Raw genomic sequence first — 16727 nt, 5'->3', positions numbered from 1 at the left:
TACTGGTTTGCATGGTTTTCTTCGAGTTTGGTTACATCCTCTGATCTACAATGGACTAAAGAAAAAACCAACAAATATTGCACCACCAAACCAAAAGACAGAATCATCGACAGTATCAAAAGAATCCGACTTTCCCCCAGATTGGTTCACAGGGAAGAATATCTTCGCCTGGAAAAACGATCCATCTTCAGTAATGTATATAATTGACCGCCCTTCCCCTCGAGAAAAGGCAACATCTCACAAGCATCAGACCTAGCTCCCCTTCTCCCACCGCACCCAATTCACAAAACCCGGCGACTACATCTCGACCACAATATCTGGCTTTCCCATCTTCCTCGTTTTAGACAAAGACAACAAAATCAGAGCATTTCACAACGTCTGTCGTCATCGCGCATACACCATCACCACGAAAGAGCGCGGGCCGTCGACTGTTCTCGGATGTCGATATCACAGATGGAGGTACAACACATACGGGCAGCTGATTAAGGCCCCGCATTTTGATAGATTCTATAGATTTGATAAGACTCAGAACGGGTTGTTTGAGATTCATACGTTTACGGCTAGATGTGGATTGGTTTTTGTGAATCTGGATGCGAGGTCTGCGGTTGCAGGGCCTGGAGTTTGGCTTCTGAATTTGTTTACACACAAGAATGGACTCATTCAGTCTGGTTGGGTTGCTGGAGAAATTCTGGAGGGTCTTTTAACTGGAAACTGGGATGCGAATTCTTCTTCTCTGTTCTCGTGGATTGTCTAACAGGGTATAGTGATGAACCGATTCGATACGATGGAGCTCGAAGCGATGAATACCTAGACGACCAAGTTGAAGGGACTATTCAAAGGAAAAGTCTCAGACAATATGTTTCTTTTCCCGAATACTGTGATATACACGATTAAAGATACCGAGTACAGGTTTACGCTGAGTTTTGTTCCAGTGTCTGAAAAAATCATGACAGTCCGCTACGATTTGTTTTGTGGGGATACCAAGCATCCTGACGCTCGATTCATATCTGAAACACTGATCGACTTGGTAAAGAAGAAAATCCAGGAATTGGAAGGATTCGATCTAGGAGGATCATTTAGCACCGATGGAGGTATGTTTCGTCTATTCAACTAGGTGCAGTGTTGATCCGGCAGATATCTCGAATCGTCTACTCGAGCATATAAAAGCACACGCCAAACTCGAACGAATTCAAGGGACAGAAATATATCCAGCCAAAGTACAGCCCAGAGAAAGCCGGATATTTCAGCAAGCCGACCAGAGTTCGTATTCTACTCTATCTTTATCAGAGGAGATGCTAATTTTGTCAGTCTGCAAGGAACTCGATTGTCAATCTGCGAATCAAAATCTTGCGTGGTAATTCCAAGGATATTCGATCCAAACCCTTGCTTCAGACTGTCACAATACATTCCAGACCATCCCATGATCAACTCAATCACTCAATCTAAATCTATTCTTAACTTCATCGTTCTACAACTCTCCCGTCTTCCTCTCCTTACTCTGGGCCCCCAAGGTCAAGCTCCGCTCTTCGTATCCGCAGACCCACAAACGAGTATTTTTAGCCAACTGTCAACAAACTAGCTTCACACTTTGGACTCAGCCTTTTTCAGTTTCAGCCTTGAAGAACCTAACGAAGGCTTGACGATACTCTATCCGATCTGTCTTTCCTGGGACCAATTATTGTTCTCCACGGATATCTTCAGACCCATTATTGTGGCCATGTCTGTCCCTCCCATTGCCAAAGCGACTCTGCAGGCGGCGGTGATCAACGCGGGGTCCAATGTTTTGGCGCAAGGAATTAAAGCGTACCGGGACGAGGTATCTACACATGAGAATGTCATAATGAAGGAAGGCTGACAGAAATAGATTCCGTTTGAGCTAGACGTTCAGACATTATTCCAATTCACCACGTGTGCATTCATCCTGTCACCCTTGAGCTTTTTGTGGCTGGAGGGCCTGGAATCATCATTCCCGGGTTTCAGCACAAAGACCAAAACAGAAAAAGATGAGGGGCAACCGAAACTGAACGTAAGCAATACAGTGGCCAAAGTGGCGATTGATCAGACGGTCGGAGGCGCGTGGAATACCGTCCTGTTCATCATGACCATCGGGACGCTCCGAGGATTGGATTATGAGATGATTATGTCGCAGATTCAGAATGTGAGTTTCAGCTTTCAGGCTCCTACGATATTATATGAGAAGCTCCTCCTGTTTCAAGAGCTCCTGTCAAGAGTTGCCACTTGCCACCTTAAATTAAAGGAAGAGTGAGCTGATCTGACTGTATAGGATTTTTGGCCGATCATGATGGCGGGTTTTAAGCTATGGCCATTTGTGTCGGTGTTGAACTTTACAGTGATTCCCGTTGATAAACGATTGTTGGTGAATAGTTTGTTTGGTGTTGTTTGGGCGGTTTATCTGTCGTTGATGTCGGGTTGAATATATATCGAGCTATACTATGGGGGCCATTGAGCGTAAAGCTCTCGACTCAGTTTGTTACACAGACGAGGGAGGCAAATATATATATTAGTTAGGCCGGACTCCGTGCTCCGTATAAGCAGAGAATCTGACGATTCTGACTTGACGGAATAGAGATTTTAAGTGCTGACAGTATTCTGACTGCATTGCAGGTGGATAGCTCGTCTGACTTGGGCATTGGAGACAGCTATTGTTTTAGTTATGATCTCATGCTCTGTAGGATGACTCGGATCACTTCATGAATCCCTGATTGATGGATGGAGGATTGCAGGATCTACAGTTGCCCGGCTAGGATATTGTGTGTTAATTTACAACATAAAACACAAATTATTTGTGATTCTGCATAATCCTAAGCATAATAAGCCAATAGGACACGAAGCATGATGTGATTCCCAAACCGGTTATGTATACGCATACAAACCAACAGAACCAACAAGATCAACAAGCGATGTACTTCACTACCAGAAACGGACAAGTCAAGGCACTCTGAAAGGCTCATGACCCAAATCACGACAGAGGTAAAAAAAGGAGAGTTGTCGATCGTATACATCATCTAGAGCCAACGGAAACAGCAATAGTACATAGTATAGATAGAAGAAACGGCACGTTCAGCCCCCAAGCATGATTCCGCCCCCAAGCAGTTGAAGGCAGTGAGGGAAGATGAAGATAGCTGTTTTAGCGTGAGTGGTTAGCTGCGATGGAGATCTCTGGAACAGGACTCTGGAACACTCTGGGACACTGTGTTTTTGTTTCAAGTATCTGAGTTATACGGTGAATTGGGATGAATCAGCGGGAGAAAAGCATAAGCTTTGGGTGGATCGAGGCAGTGAGATGAATCAAAAGCAAGTTCTGGTTTGGGATATATGGGGAAGACGAAGAAGAATTCGTATCGAATCCACAATGGGGGACAAAAAGCTGCAGAAGGAAGAACAAGACATGTGTGTGTGGCGGAGTTGTCGATCGTGTAAAAATATCATCACATCTACAATCTGTATACATTTTATGTCGATGTCGATGTAGAATAAATTTAGATGTCAATATCAATGTGAAAATCAATATGAATATCAATATCAACATATTCTATATTGTTTATATTGTTGAAACGTAGTATGTATTGTCTGTATGACTGTGTAGTTAGATGACTGTGTATACCTTCCAGGCTAACCCAATCGGGCAATTTTTGGCCCCTCGCATTCTTCAACTCGTCTGACTCCACGATCCTCTCTACTAACCACGTTCTACTGCTAAACAATGGCTTCGCCTTCCTCCACTCGGGTTATCCTTGGCCTCAGCCTTGGTGCTAATTATCTTCCCAACTCAATCTGGTTATTTCCCTAATCCATCATCCATTCCTCCCTTCTCATCCGGCTCCCGGGCTCACACTAAGCTCTCGTGTCTCTACACGAGCTGGCCTACTTATGATTACGAACGCCCACCTCTCCGTCTCTTCTTTCACCTAAATCATCTTTTTTTCTTTGTCCATCTTGACTTCAATCTTTCTATCAGTCACCTGGTAAGTCACTGGTTCATGCCTTGTACTACCACGACTCGAGTCTTTAATTAATTATCGAGCTAACGCACACTAACAGTGCCCGCCTTTGTCTTACGCCCCTTGGATTCACATTCCCTGTCAACAAAGCCGACCGAGTCGCTCTACGCCACTTTGTTCTCAATTCCCAGATCTCTTTGTCTTTTGTTGCAGATTCATTCGAGAATTGAAAAAGAGAGCGAAAAAAAAAAAATTAATCTAGACTCGAGTGCAACAGACAAAGCATCATTCCAGAAATAGTCGCAGATCATGCTCTTTTCTACTATCTAGAAAACCTCGAGCATTCCAATTGCCTGTCTTACATCTGACTACAACCCTACTGCAGCTAGCATCACTAGTTACAACGTGCAGCATGAGTGTGTCTTCGGCCTCTGGCCCCTCGTCCAGCTGGGACTCGCTGGAAAGCAGCATCATAGATTCCTACTACAGCTGGTCGTCTCCAGACCTAGCTGCTGTCAAAAGAAATCCAAGCACAGACAGTATTCCGATCATCTCGCACTCCAAATCCCAGCCCAGTCTTGCAGAAATGATGAAGACATTTAATCACCGTGAATCTCCACATTGCCGTGATGGCAGTGATTCGATCATCTCCCCCCTGTCCGACCTCTCCACCCACTTTTCTGTTACATCGCCGATCAGCACCGCCATCAAAGACTCACCCGCCGCTCTTTTCCCCATTGGGCCCAGTTCCTTCGAAGGCCACAAACGCAATGCCTCGTCTCACTCAACACTGCCGAACACCGGATCGTCTGCGCAGTCTAACTCGTCGTTCTCTGACGATTCCCTGGACTCTGCCTCATCCTGTTATAGTCGCAGGTCATCCCTAACTAGTCTGGGGTCCGAATATTCTGGCTGTTATAAATCGGCTGACGCCTTCTCAATCTCGAACCCCGTTGCTGCGGGTGTATTTGACGACTCCGCATCTGTGCGACATGCTCCGACCAGGTCAAAAACGATAAAAAAGAAACCTTCGATCGCTCAGGTCAAAAACAAGCCTCTGCCGTTGGAACCCCCTATTCAACTGACACCTTTGACCGTGCGGCCGAAGAAGACTCCACCCCCTCTGCAGCTGCGCGGACGTTCTTCTTCATCGACTTCTGAAGATTCTGACACAATGCCAATTGCAATTCCAAGACGTTCGCCAGGAAATAAGCAGCGCCATAATCGGACATTCTCCCAGGCCGCCGACGATCTCGAGGACGTTCTTGCTCAAATCTCCGTGCAGCAGCCTTTCCGAGTTCTGGATGCCCCTCTGCAGATCAGCAGAGGAAATGGAGACATGATCGCGACCCGGCCCGCACCCCGACCTCCTGTTTCTCAGCGACCACAAAAAAGCCCTCCGTCCTCGAAATTTCTGTCGGGCGCTGACGACATGAAGCAATTCAAGAAGTCAAAATCATCCAAAATGCCTTTTTCGTTTTTCTCCCGTAAGCAGGATCGCCATCATAAGCACGTCCGCTCTATGAGCTCGACATTGGCAGATGTCGAGGCGTCCAAACCCCAAGACATTATGGAAGTTTCCCGCGAAATGGAGGCCGATGATACCATCGCCGAGCTCCCTGGCTCTGAAACAATGCCGAGGCCATCATCTTGGGGAAGTGAAAGGGAAATGCGACAGAAACTACCTCGCCTACAAACAAAGAAGACGGAGCAACCAACTTCTCCCGGTTTCACTGAACAAACAATCAAAAAAGACCAGCGCAATTCTACGGAATCCAAAAAATTGCCCAAGGACCACGAGAATGTCTTTGAAGAAAAGATCTTCATTTCCACCAGCAGACCGTCGAGACGGGCATCGACTAGATACGCTTTACCCTACCAGATGGGTCCTATCCAATTGCCTGGTATGATATATGAGCTCGATGCTGGCCCTCCAGTGACTGCGCCTGCTGGTGCTGGTGCTGCTCGTGCCACGAGGCCCGTCTCTTTGGGCTATTTGCCTAAGAATGTGCCAGAAAAGGTCGTTCTCATGATTCTGGAAAGCGCTAATTCCCTGGATGACCTTTTTAACCTTGCTGTTGTTAACAGACAATTTTATAAAGTCTTCAAGCAAAAGGAACTATACCTTATCAAACAAACCGTCTTCAAAATGTCTCCTCCCGCGTGGGAACTGCGCGAGATGAGTCCTCCGTGGAACAGCGAGTGGCAGGTTCTGCTGGATCCCGATGCTCAAGTTCCCGAATACACACCCACCCTCTACCTCCGACGATATGCTCAGGATATCTACACACTGGCCCAACTCAAGTCGCTCATTCTCGCTCGTTGCAATACATTCCTTCGCCAGGATACAATTCGCGGTCTCGCCGGTCTTGACATTGACCGTGCTGCAGAAATCGACGATGCTTTCTGGCGAATCTGGACTTTCTGCCGAATTTTTGGTTGCGCCAAGGGTAGAGAAAATGACATTATGGGTCAAGTCGACTGGTTGAACGGTGGTGTCTTGGCCATGAACCCGCAGAACTCGACGATCGTCTCCGTCGCTGAAACGTTTGGTATGAACAATGTTTTGTTTGAGCCCCCTGCTGGTTTTGGAAAGGGAAACTCGGGCGGTCTATCCCAGCAGCAGCTGTATGATATGACTGAAATCTGGACCTGCTTGAGTGTCTTGCTCCAGCCAGTTCATGAAAAGCATGCCGAGGCACGGCGAGTCGGAATCTTTGATGGTTTCGACATTAGACAAGGCGACAGCCCTAGAGAAGAGTCAGTATTAGGTCAGTTGCCCTTACCCCCTATCGACAATTGGAATGTTAAGCTAACTTTTAACAGAGGAGTGGACTGCATATGCACTTACTCTTGGACTCTCGGCAGCCTTGTGCCTTAGCTCCATTTGCCCGATTGTCAACGCCTCAGAGGTCTTCCAAAAGGCCCAAGCCGTCGGAATGACCAAGTGGGAGCCTTGTGAGCCAGGCACTAGCCGCTCCTCGTTCCTCAAAGAGGCTTTATCCAAGGCTTATAGAGAACGCGACGCAGTTGTGCTGCCTCAGCAGCAGCAAACGGCCTTTTCAGACTACGGCTCGTGGTCCCGTTCCTCCTCCAGTCAGGGCTCTCGATCAAGCGCCAGTTCCTACGACTCGGAGCTTCGCCAGAGACAAAATGCTCTTGCTGATGAAATTCGAAACCAGCGTCCCCAGCAGTTGCAGTTACGCCCCCCGGGACCGACTTCATTTTCTGATGAACGTCCCATTTCTAACTACAGCGTGATCATGAACAACCTCGACGGTCGTTCGCATCAGCAAAAATACCCTCCATTGCCCACGCCTCGAATGCAGGGATCTCACCTCACCCCGATTTACCAGGCACCTTTGCACAACCCATACTTTGTCGCCCCCCCAGTCATGCCTATCTGCCCACCCCAAGTCCTCGACCCTGTTGACCGAGCCATCGACATGATGGTCCACGAGCTCGGCTTCCAGGAGAAAGACGCAAAGTGGGCATTGAAGATCACCGACACCGGAGAGGGCATCGACGTCAACGCCGCCGTCGCCCTGCTCTACACCGAATACAGAAAACGTCAGCACAAACAGCGCTTCTCGCGAAAGCAAAGGCGTGACACTCTCCTCACACCCGCTGCCGCTCAAAACACCTCTACCAACTGGAAATGGGCTTAAGCCACACCTAACCCCTTCTTTACGACATTTATATTTTCTTTACTTTTGATTACTACGATAATACCGCATCTCGTTAAAGCGTCACACTACCTTACCTTGACTATATTTGTGTTGTTCCACTACGACTGACTGTCATTGCATTTTTCCTTCGTCATTATAGACGTCTGACTGCGCTGCCTTCAATTGCTGTCTTTTGGTTCTATACCCCTATGTACTATCGTTGTGTACAAAAGCGTCTTTCCTTCATCTACCATCCATCATTGTTATTGGCATCATTGTTACTGGAGTTATGGCTGAGAGATAACGGAGGGAGTACTACATATGGATTTCTGGACCATTTGTTTTGATGGGGTTTACGAAAGCGATAGCGATAGCGATAAACTGATAATGATATTAATTCATTTTGAACATTCAAATTCTATTCCAAAGTAACCAACCAACCATAATTCCATCCTACGTCCCACTCATTACAGTCTATAAGTATTATTAAAAAGCAACCTCCAAACTCAACCCCTCCAACTCCCGATCATAATTCCGATGCTGCGCAATCTGATAAAAGAACCTACCCACAAAATCCGTCGCCTCACGAACAATCTTAAAGCTCTCCCCGAAGCTCCCCCTTGTCTGTCTCCCTCCCACAGTGACAACGCCATACCACTCTATAGGCTCAGGATGCTCGGGACTCGCAGCTTTCACATCAAGCGAGCCACCACTACTGTTGACCAACGTGTGTCTGACCAAGTCTGCGGCTTCGCCTGTGGCGCCTAGGGCTTTGAGATGCCCGAATGTTTCTGCGATCCAGTGGCGGATTTGGCCATTGCGCTGGAGAGCGGGTATGTGCGAGCCGCCGGGGATGAAGGTTGTGTCGAACATGGTTGAGCGTTGGCCGTCGAATTGGTGGTCTGGGATGACGCCCTTGGAGGTCGTGGGTGATTCACCGTCCGCGTAGAGCGGCGAGCGCTTCATGCCAATGACAAAGGGCAAGGCGCCGGCGGTCTTGATGGCGGTTTTCATACCCCAGAATGCGGCGGGGTCGTAACCGTCCCCGATGATGATAGCCACGCGCCTGCTCACGATTGTTTGATTGAGGGGCATGAAATCGACCTGTGAGAGGTGGGGTGCTTTCCGGCCGTGGTTTTCTTTAAGCGGGGATGAAGGGACTGGGGCGCCGACTCTTTCTGCGACGTGCTGTGCGAGGGAGAGGTCTATTTCTGCTAGACGGTGGCTGGCGAGACGGTGGTAGACAATGGGGTCATCGCAGTGGTCTAGTTCGAAGGAGAGGGCGTTTTTGGCGTGGAGCTTTTCATGTGCGGACAAGGAGTTGTAGAAAAGCTGAGCCTGGCTGTGGTGTTCGCTGAATTTGGTACTTAGGGTTCGTTTCTTGAATCCGATGACTTTTTCTGGATGGGTGGTGAAGCCGCCTTCAGACTGGGTTGCCGGTGGGTTTGCGTCGAATCGGTTTGGCCAGTAGTTGACTGTCCCCTGAGTGATGCGGTGACGCATCTGGCCGTCCCTGTTGTGGTTCATGGCAGGGCATACGGGGCGGTTGATGGGGAGTTCTTCCCAATTGACACCTAGTCTGGTGATTTGGGTGTCGAAGTAGGAAAAGTTTCGGCCCTGGAGGAGGGGGTCGTCTGAGAATTCGATACCAGGGACGATATGGCTGGTGCAGAAGGCGATTTGTTCAGTTTGAGGGAAGAACTCGTCGACATTCCGATTCAATTCCAGCTCACCAATGATGCGAAGCGGGACTAGATCTTCTGGCCAGATTTTTGTGGCATCGAGAATATCGAATTCGAAATCATCTTGTTTCTCCTCGGGGATGATTTGGATTGCAAAGTCCCATTTGGGAAACATCTTGTTGTCAATCGCCTCCATTAGTTCTTTCCGGTGAAAGTCTGGATCCTGTCCTGCGAGTTTCAGCGACTCGTCCCAGGCTAGGGAGTGCACGCCCAGATGAGGGATCCAATGGAACTTGACAAAGTGTCGTTGGCCTTGCTTGTTGACGAGCACAAAAGTGTTGACTCCGAATCCTTGCATCATGCGGTATGACCGTGGGATGGCTCGGTCAGAAATAGCCCACATGAACATGTGCGTCGCTTCCGGATGAAGATACACAAAGTCCCAGAAGTTGTTGTGGGCTGTTTGAGCCTGTGGTATTTCGTTGTGTGGTTCTGGCTTCACGGCATGGACTACACCGGTTAAATCACTGCCTAAAGTACGATACAGAGTGAGACATACCAAAATCTGGGAACTTAACCGCATCCTGGATAAAAAATACAGGAAGGTTGTTCCCAACCAAGTCCCAAATCCCCTCATCCGTATAGAACTTGGTCGCGAATCCCCGAATATCACGAACCGTATCTGCACTCCCTCTACTTCCTTGGACTGTGGAGAAGCGAACGAAAACCGGCGTGTTTCTAGATGTATCGGTCAAGATGCCAGCATGCGTTACATCTTCAGCGCTTTGGAGTAGTCGAAAGTTCCCAAAGGCACCGGTACCACGCGCATGCACCACCCGTTCAGGGATACGCTCGTGGTCGAAGCGGTGGATCTGAAATATCGTTAGTCAGATTTCTCATACAGTTCGCTATTGTACGAATATCTAACTTTTTCTCTTGCGATGGGGTCCTCAAGTAACGATGGCCCTGTACGCTGATCACTGGCTACCCGAAGCCATTGATCGGTATTGTTGACTCGAGTGCCATGATCAGTTGTCAAGGGCTGTTTTGTATGAACATTGGCAGTGTCACGCTCCAAATCTACCATCTTCTTATTAGTTGAGGTGGTGTTCTGCAGCACTTCTTGGGCTTTGTGTAGGCCCCCTGCGATAACGGAAGCCATTCTGTGAAAGCGATGTGGGACAGTAGTAATGAAATTTATTGAACTTTTCTTGGATTATTCGACGAGATTGACAAATTTCCTACTCAATTGCTGGGTACGGAGTATAAATGCCCTAGTGCTCGTTGTTTCTATATTGTCCGCACGTCAAGATGACGTCCAGGACGTCACCCTGACATGTTTCCCCCATTCGACAATGTATAAGAATTGGGTACCTATGAGGATATTCTGATGAATGTCAAAGTAGAGCACGCTGTCGTCTTCCTCGGGTGCATGTCAGGGTCAGTCAACGAGGATTACAACGATCCAGGAACCAAAGTAAAATGACTGAACCCTCACGACAGCCAAGAACTTTAATCAATTGAACTTTATGCAGGTCAATTCGATTCGATTCATAGTTTCCTTGGAAGTCAAACAGATATGCAGCACTATTAGGTATAAAGTGGCATAAAACCAATGGTGTCATCGATGGTGGGAATTGATTGATGCCCATGCATCTGATGCGTTACAGTTGAGCTTTCCAGGGCTGGGCAACCACCACCTGTGCTTTTAAGAGGTGGAGATGCACGAAATCGACATTATTGCTTGCCCTTGGCGATAAGGTGTTGACGTTGATAGTTAGTTCCTTGCTCGCCTTTATAGTAGGATTAGTCAATAAAGCAAAAATAGTGAATGGCCAGACGTTGAATGGCAATTTTCGTCATCAGAGTGAATAATTGCCCTTTATCGTGTTCTAAGATCTCCTTGGTGTTTCATCTGTTGCTTTTTTCATCTTCTCATCGTGTTGCAAACGTTCCATAATATCCGACCCCGAACTGACAAAGCGAGGTGGTTATTATTATTCCCCTTTCCCGCAATATCGAAAAAATAAAAATTATATGCTTTCGATCGACAGATATTGGGATTTTGGGCTTTTTACTATTGTTTCGAGCGTTGCTGTTCGTTTGGAAATTATTGCGCCAACTCTAGAATAAACATGTGCTGTATCAATTCATTAGCCCGCCGACTGGGATCATCGGTGATAGCGTCCGTTAGATCACGTCAAGGCCAGGAATAAGAATATGACAGGTGATATGCGAGTTATCCTATCTTCAGCAATCAGAAGAAACGAAGAATGCGGTGAGAAGAGTGGAAAGACATGGAAGGGAGAATAATCCGTACTGTTTGTGATGTTTCTTTTTCCATGACGCAAGGGATGATTAGCTATTATTGACCCTCGCCAGGGATGGAAATGGAAAATTGACTGGTGCCAACGAAAGTATTGTTTCTGGAGACTAGATTCGATGGATTTGAACCTGTTGGAATTGTTGCGTCAGCGTGGGCGTGAGAGGTGGAGGAGGGCAGAAGGCAGAAGGTGAGTTGACGGCGGAAGATCCCAAACAAACAAAAATCTCCCTCCCAGCTCCACCTCCAAACAACCTCCCCTGTCGCGCGTCCCACTGAGATGCGAGGGATGGTTAAGATGGCCTCTGCAGTCTCTCCTCGTCCTCCTTGAAACAGGGAAAATATGCGGGAAGGCCGTTTACTCTCCGTCTGTGCTCGCCACGGAGACTGAAGGCCACTCTCCACTGCAAACGACCTGCAGGTATTATATGCACTGCAGCAAGACCTACAGCTCATTGAAAATGATGCCTCACCCTGCTGACTTTTGTCATGCTGTTTTTTCCTTTTCTGAAACTTAAACTGTGACATTCGAAACTCATCTTTTCTGCGGCCATCTCCCCTTCCTTCCCTCCAAACAAAGATGGATAGGCAGGTTACAATGGAGTGCCCCAGAGCCATTGAAGGGTAAGCATTGAGTATCAGGCCTTGGGGATGGCTGGTTATTAATTAATTTCCCGCTGATGGAATGCTGACTGAGTATTAGAGATGCTGTGCAGACTGATGTGCAGCGTGAGTTTGAGAGAGAACTCACCTTGAGCGACTCTTCTCACACCAATTCCAACAGAGTCGAAGGGCGAACACGCATCTTGCGGGCTTCAGATGTCCTGCTATCGCTGGCTGGGAAATCTACGGCTGGTACAGTCCAATCATCGGTCTATAACTTGGAGCTTGGTCCTTGGAAACTAACCAATTTTTCTCCATTTCTAGACACTTCGGAAACGTTTGCTGGTATCGAAAACTTCAAAGAAACCCTACGCATTTTCCCGCCTTTTCGAGACAACGATGGAGCCAGACTCGGTGCGGTGGATGTCAAGTGTCCGGATTGCGACGCCATCTTCTCCTCACAGTGGGTTGAGCCTCTACGACGATTTGATTCGTATCTTACCAGTGGGTTAGGGAAGAGTTGAGACAGCATTATTTGACGCGGTTTTGCCCCGGGGCTGCCGTCGCTGTATATGTGATGACACGGGATCGGTCAGTTATTGGGTGGTACTGCGACTGGCTATGGTTCTGCTAACCCTGCTGTCATCTGAAGGCTCATTAAAAAGGGTTATCGCATGGAGAAACGGCTTGTTCCTCTTAATTGCCAGCCGATTCGCTTTTACTGTAGTAAATGTGACAAACAATTCGCCATTGACGCTGATGACAAAGTGGACCGGCAGAGAAGTATGACACCAACCATACATATTGCGCGTGTGTTTTAACAAATTTCGCAGATTCACGCATCCTCGTGGACTGCACGAATTGCGGGGAGAAGTGCAATGTCTCGTGAGTATCAGTCCAATGTTCAGCCTTTCATTCCTCGCCAACAGTCTCTAACCGATCCTTGTAGGTTTGAGCCGATTTTGAACGATCCTCGAGACGATGTAACCTATATTGATTCCCAGCCAGAAATAGCGGTTGACGACCGTTCCAGAAGCCCAAGCATTGCGCAGAATAGTTTCACAAGCTCCATGTTTCCTACGACAGCGACATCGGGTGGAGAGCAGTATTTCGCAAAAAGGGCCAAAAAGATTCGGGATTCGTGGTCGTTTAGAAGTAGGACCTGCCATATCTCCTTCTCTGTGCAAATAAAATTAACAGCTACAGAATTTTCTCAAAGCGAAGAAGATGAGTTGATCGCAATCAGCTTTGCAGGGCTGTACGATTTGGAGCGAGGTGAGACGACAGGACTTGCTGCTATGATAACCTTCTGACATCCCACACAGTACATGCTCCAAATGGCTTCTTCCAGCCATTTGATGGAACTTTCGAAGCACCTAAATCCCAGGCAGGTTCCGGTATCACTTTAAGTGGTATGTGTTAAATGAGTCTCAAGCACGCAATACTGAACTAATCCATTTCTTTAGCCCCCGTGGGTACGGCTGTTATGGAAACTAAGAAGCTGCCTGCGACGCTATGCGAGGAGAATGAACATTCTGTAATTGGATCTGTCGACTCTGGGGGTAATTTTTTGGGGGCAAATACAACTTTGCGGACACCTTCACCCTCGAAAAGAAGGCAGTCCTTCTTCCGGAGATTGTTTTGTGGGAAGGTCCCAAAACGTTTGTTTACAGCTCCGCCCTGCAAGATCAAGCTGCTAATTATCCCCAGGCCTATCTCGTGCTAAATCTGCATCCAATTCAGGCAACAAACTTATAAAACGCGTCAACACAGTGCGGTTTTCTTTTGTGGCCAAGAGTTCGAGACACACAACCGGAACTGGCAGACCCACAAGTGAAGGACGGACTGAGGACGACAATGCAGAGCCAAACGAGTCGAAGCGAAACGAGACCAAGTCAACCGTTCCAGAGGCCGAATATGTGGCACTATTGCGAAGCAGTCAGAATATTTTCATCCACATGGAATATCTGTCAGGAGGTACAATGATTCATGATGCGTCTGGTCGCCAGAGAATCCTCGGAATGGAGGAAGTCGCTCAGCTTTTCTTACAACTGAAGGATCAGCTCTGCGCCGCTACCATATGGTCTAGGGCATTGAAAACGCGCTTGAGAGCAGAGGCGGCCTCAAATAAGGGTAATTTCAGGGCTGCAGTGGTGGAATATGAGGATGCTTTGAAGATGCTAAATGATTGCCCGGCTTTGGATATTGACAAGCTATCGAGAGCAGCAATGCTACACTCATTGGGCCAAGCATACCGCGGGATGCAGAAGATCGCCGAGTCGGAGGCATGCTATCTAGAATCCTTGGGTCTTGTTAAACGCACTTTAGGGCGTGAAAATGCCAAAAACTTTGCGATTCTGAGTGATCTTGGGGCTCTTTATGAGAACGATGGACATCCCATCGACGCTGCGGCATTGTACGAACGTTCATATGCTGGCCGGCTCAAGATACTAGGACGAAATGCTCCGGAGACGCTGGTCAGCATGTATGACCTTGCTTCTGTCAAAATACTTCTGGGCGAGTTTGAATCTGCACTCTTTCTGCTAGAAAAGGCGGTCCCAGTTCTTGATACGGTCTTTGGTATGCAGAGCGAAACGACACTGGGTGCGATGAACAAGCTGTCGATCTTGTACCAAAAGCTACGTTTGGAGAAGGAGTCACGAACAATATGCGGGAGAACAATTCCACACTATAAAACTGTCCTTGGTATCAACAGCGCAGTGACCCGAGAGGTAGTCCTCCGGTACATTCATCTTTCCAGAAATTTCGACTTTCCTTTTGAGATCAAAGACATTTTTGACCACTACCAGCGCTCTCAAGATCCCGAGGCTCTAGTGGTCATTCACCAACTCGGCGAAGCGTATATGAGGGCAGGACTCTTCCAAGACGCGGCTAACTTGTTTGAGACTTTAGTTGAACGTTTCCTAGCTGTCAAGGGCCCAGAGGCTTTGGAAACGTTTGCTTCTTTGAGCGCGCTTTGTGTATGTCACGAGCATCTCGATTCGATCGAGAAGGCAATTCACGCGTACAAGCAAATGATCAATATGGCTTGTCAAACCCCTGATGGTCATCCAGCAAAGACCAAGAAGATCAAATACTCAGAGAAGAGAATTGCAGAGCTCACCGGTCGACAAGAGCGTCTTGCTACTGAGAAGAAAGAATGGGGGTTGCTTGAGCCTGGGCAGTGTGCAACTTGCGGGTCCACCACCTCTGTCCTCTGCCACGGTGGGTTTTTCTTCCAGTATTTATACTACAACAGAATCACTGACCAAAAGCTTAGCGTGTAAAATCCACCATTTCTGCAGTGAGAACTGCCGTCAAGCCGGACTTGAAACCCATATTTTTTCATGCGTGCCATCGGTTTCATTACGACAGTCGAAATCTATCGCCGCGAGATCAAGATGTCCACCCGAGATCCGCGACCAGGCTTTCTCCAAGATAGGAGCTTTTAAGAGAAAGAAATTTGTGGACGTGTTATCCCAATACACCTTCTCTCTTGACCCACGCAACTTTACGACCCTCCGCATGAAGCTCAACCCATCCGTGAATACCGTCATCTTGTTTGCTTCAGATTCGGATATTCGATACACCACCATTGAAAGCACTACCGCCAAGGTCGATGGTTCTGTTAAGTCCAGTGGGACCAGTCCAAAACAGCTCGAGTGGCTGACACCCGAACAAGAGGATTTCCTTTATTACAACCCATCTCAGGAAGAATCGCAGTCCAAATATCTTCTAGTGGCCCCCGGCGAAAACATGCACAAATCAATCGTCAACAAGCGTGTCCGTTTCCGGAGTGGCGGGGGCGATAAAGAACGATTCCAGTCTCTTGAAATGCCAAACAAAGCTCTCATCGAGTATGCCCAGGGGATTCTACTTTCTGGGTACCTCGACGATGTATTCATGTACGTTATTGAGTGGGCCTGGGGAGAGGGAGAGATAGAGGAAGAGGGAAAGATAGAGGAAGAGGAAGAGATAGAGGAGGGAGACTAGTAAACTGGGATGATGGTGCTGGTATTTATAATGTGTGGTTTTCTTTTTACAGCTAAACGCAGGCAATGCATCTTTTCTTTTGTTATACCCAAGGGACATGTCTGTTGAGTTAGCTTTCATTCATTTGGCTATCCATGTACAGATAAAACAATTTCTGAACTTCGTCATTGATCAAAAGAATGTGATTTATATTAATCATGCTGAGATGACCTTCATCGCAGGTCGGATAATTAGGGTTTGATTGACTCTTCGGGGTTCAACTTGAATAGCTTCACCTGACCAAGAAGTATATAAACTTGGCGTCACTGCTGATAAATGCATGTAGATAAAAGCCCTTGGGCGATCCTTCAGATTGCCGGGCTTTCTAGGAGGACCTTGGGATGTGACAAGTAGCATTCGGTCTTTGAAATCAACTCGGTCTATATCTCGGTGACCCTAAAATCATATCAATAGAAAGTAGTATATCTCGGCGTTTGAACTTCAAAGTAATCACCGA

The 16727-nt window shown here is 47.5% G+C and overlaps 6 protein-coding genes across 6 annotated transcripts; 5 read left to right on the top strand and 1 right to left on the bottom strand.

Annotated features, from left to right (window-relative positions):
- Window positions 1-265: 265 nt before the first annotated feature.
- ASPWEDRAFT_104088 (Rieske (2Fe-2S) protein) lies at window positions 266-754 on the top strand (the record flags this gene model as incomplete). Its single annotated transcript, XM_040827620.1, has 1 exon — window positions 266-754. A coding segment is annotated over one exon (489 nt), but the record flags the coding sequence as incomplete, so codon positions are not given.
- Window positions 755-946: 192 nt separating this feature from the next.
- ASPWEDRAFT_168305 (uncharacterized protein) lies at window positions 947-1358 on the top strand (the record flags this gene model as incomplete). The annotated part of the gene is made up of 3 exons (XM_040830282.1): window positions 947-1091; window positions 1135-1260; window positions 1309-1358. 3 exons carry the CDS (start codon window positions 947-949, stop codon window positions 1356-1358), a joined length of 321 nt encoding a protein of 106 aa, XP_040692069.1.
- A 359-nt stretch (window positions 1359-1717) lies between these two features.
- ASPWEDRAFT_48637 (Mpv17/PMP22 family protein) lies at window positions 1718-2434 on the top strand (the record flags this gene model as incomplete). Its single annotated transcript, XM_040837135.1, has 3 exons — window positions 1718-1816; window positions 1865-2158; window positions 2285-2434. 3 exons carry the CDS (start codon window positions 1718-1720, stop codon window positions 2432-2434), a joined length of 543 nt encoding a protein of 180 aa, XP_040692068.1.
- Window positions 2435-4374: 1940 nt separating this feature from the next.
- ASPWEDRAFT_24331 (uncharacterized protein) lies at window positions 4375-7630 on the top strand (the record flags this gene model as incomplete). The annotated part of the gene is made up of 2 exons (XM_040832599.1): window positions 4375-6733; window positions 6789-7630. 2 exons carry the CDS (start codon window positions 4375-4377, stop codon window positions 7628-7630), a joined length of 3201 nt encoding a protein of 1066 aa, XP_040692067.1.
- Window positions 7631-8116: 486 nt separating this feature from the next.
- Window positions 8117-10474, bottom strand: catA (catalase catA; the record flags this gene model as incomplete). Its single annotated transcript, XM_040837134.1, has 3 exons — window positions 8117-9822; window positions 9872-10184; window positions 10241-10474. 3 exons carry the CDS (start codon window positions 10472-10474, stop codon window positions 8117-8119), a joined length of 2253 nt encoding a protein of 750 aa, XP_040692066.1.
- A 1741-nt stretch (window positions 10475-12215) lies between these two features.
- On the top strand, window positions 12216-16231 carry ASPWEDRAFT_48634 (uncharacterized protein; the record flags this gene model as incomplete). The annotated part of the gene is made up of 11 exons (XM_040837133.1): window positions 12216-12259; window positions 12339-12701; window positions 12752-12829; window positions 12891-13021; window positions 13072-13123; window positions 13188-13393; window positions 13445-13513; window positions 13564-13650; window positions 13705-13899; window positions 13949-15463; window positions 15519-16231. 11 exons carry the CDS (start codon window positions 12216-12218, stop codon window positions 16229-16231), a joined length of 3453 nt encoding a protein of 1150 aa, XP_040692065.1.
- Window positions 16232-16727: the final 496 nt, after the last annotated feature.

Source organism: Aspergillus wentii (genome assembly GCF_001890725.1).
Source record: "Aspergillus wentii DTO 134E9 unplaced genomic scaffold ASPWEscaffold_2, whole genome shotgun sequence".
NCBI lineage: Eukaryota > Fungi > Ascomycota > Eurotiomycetes > Eurotiales > Aspergillaceae > Aspergillus > Aspergillus wentii.
Note: the sequence above shows the minus strand (reverse complement) of the source record. Positions and strands in the feature narration are given on the sequence as shown.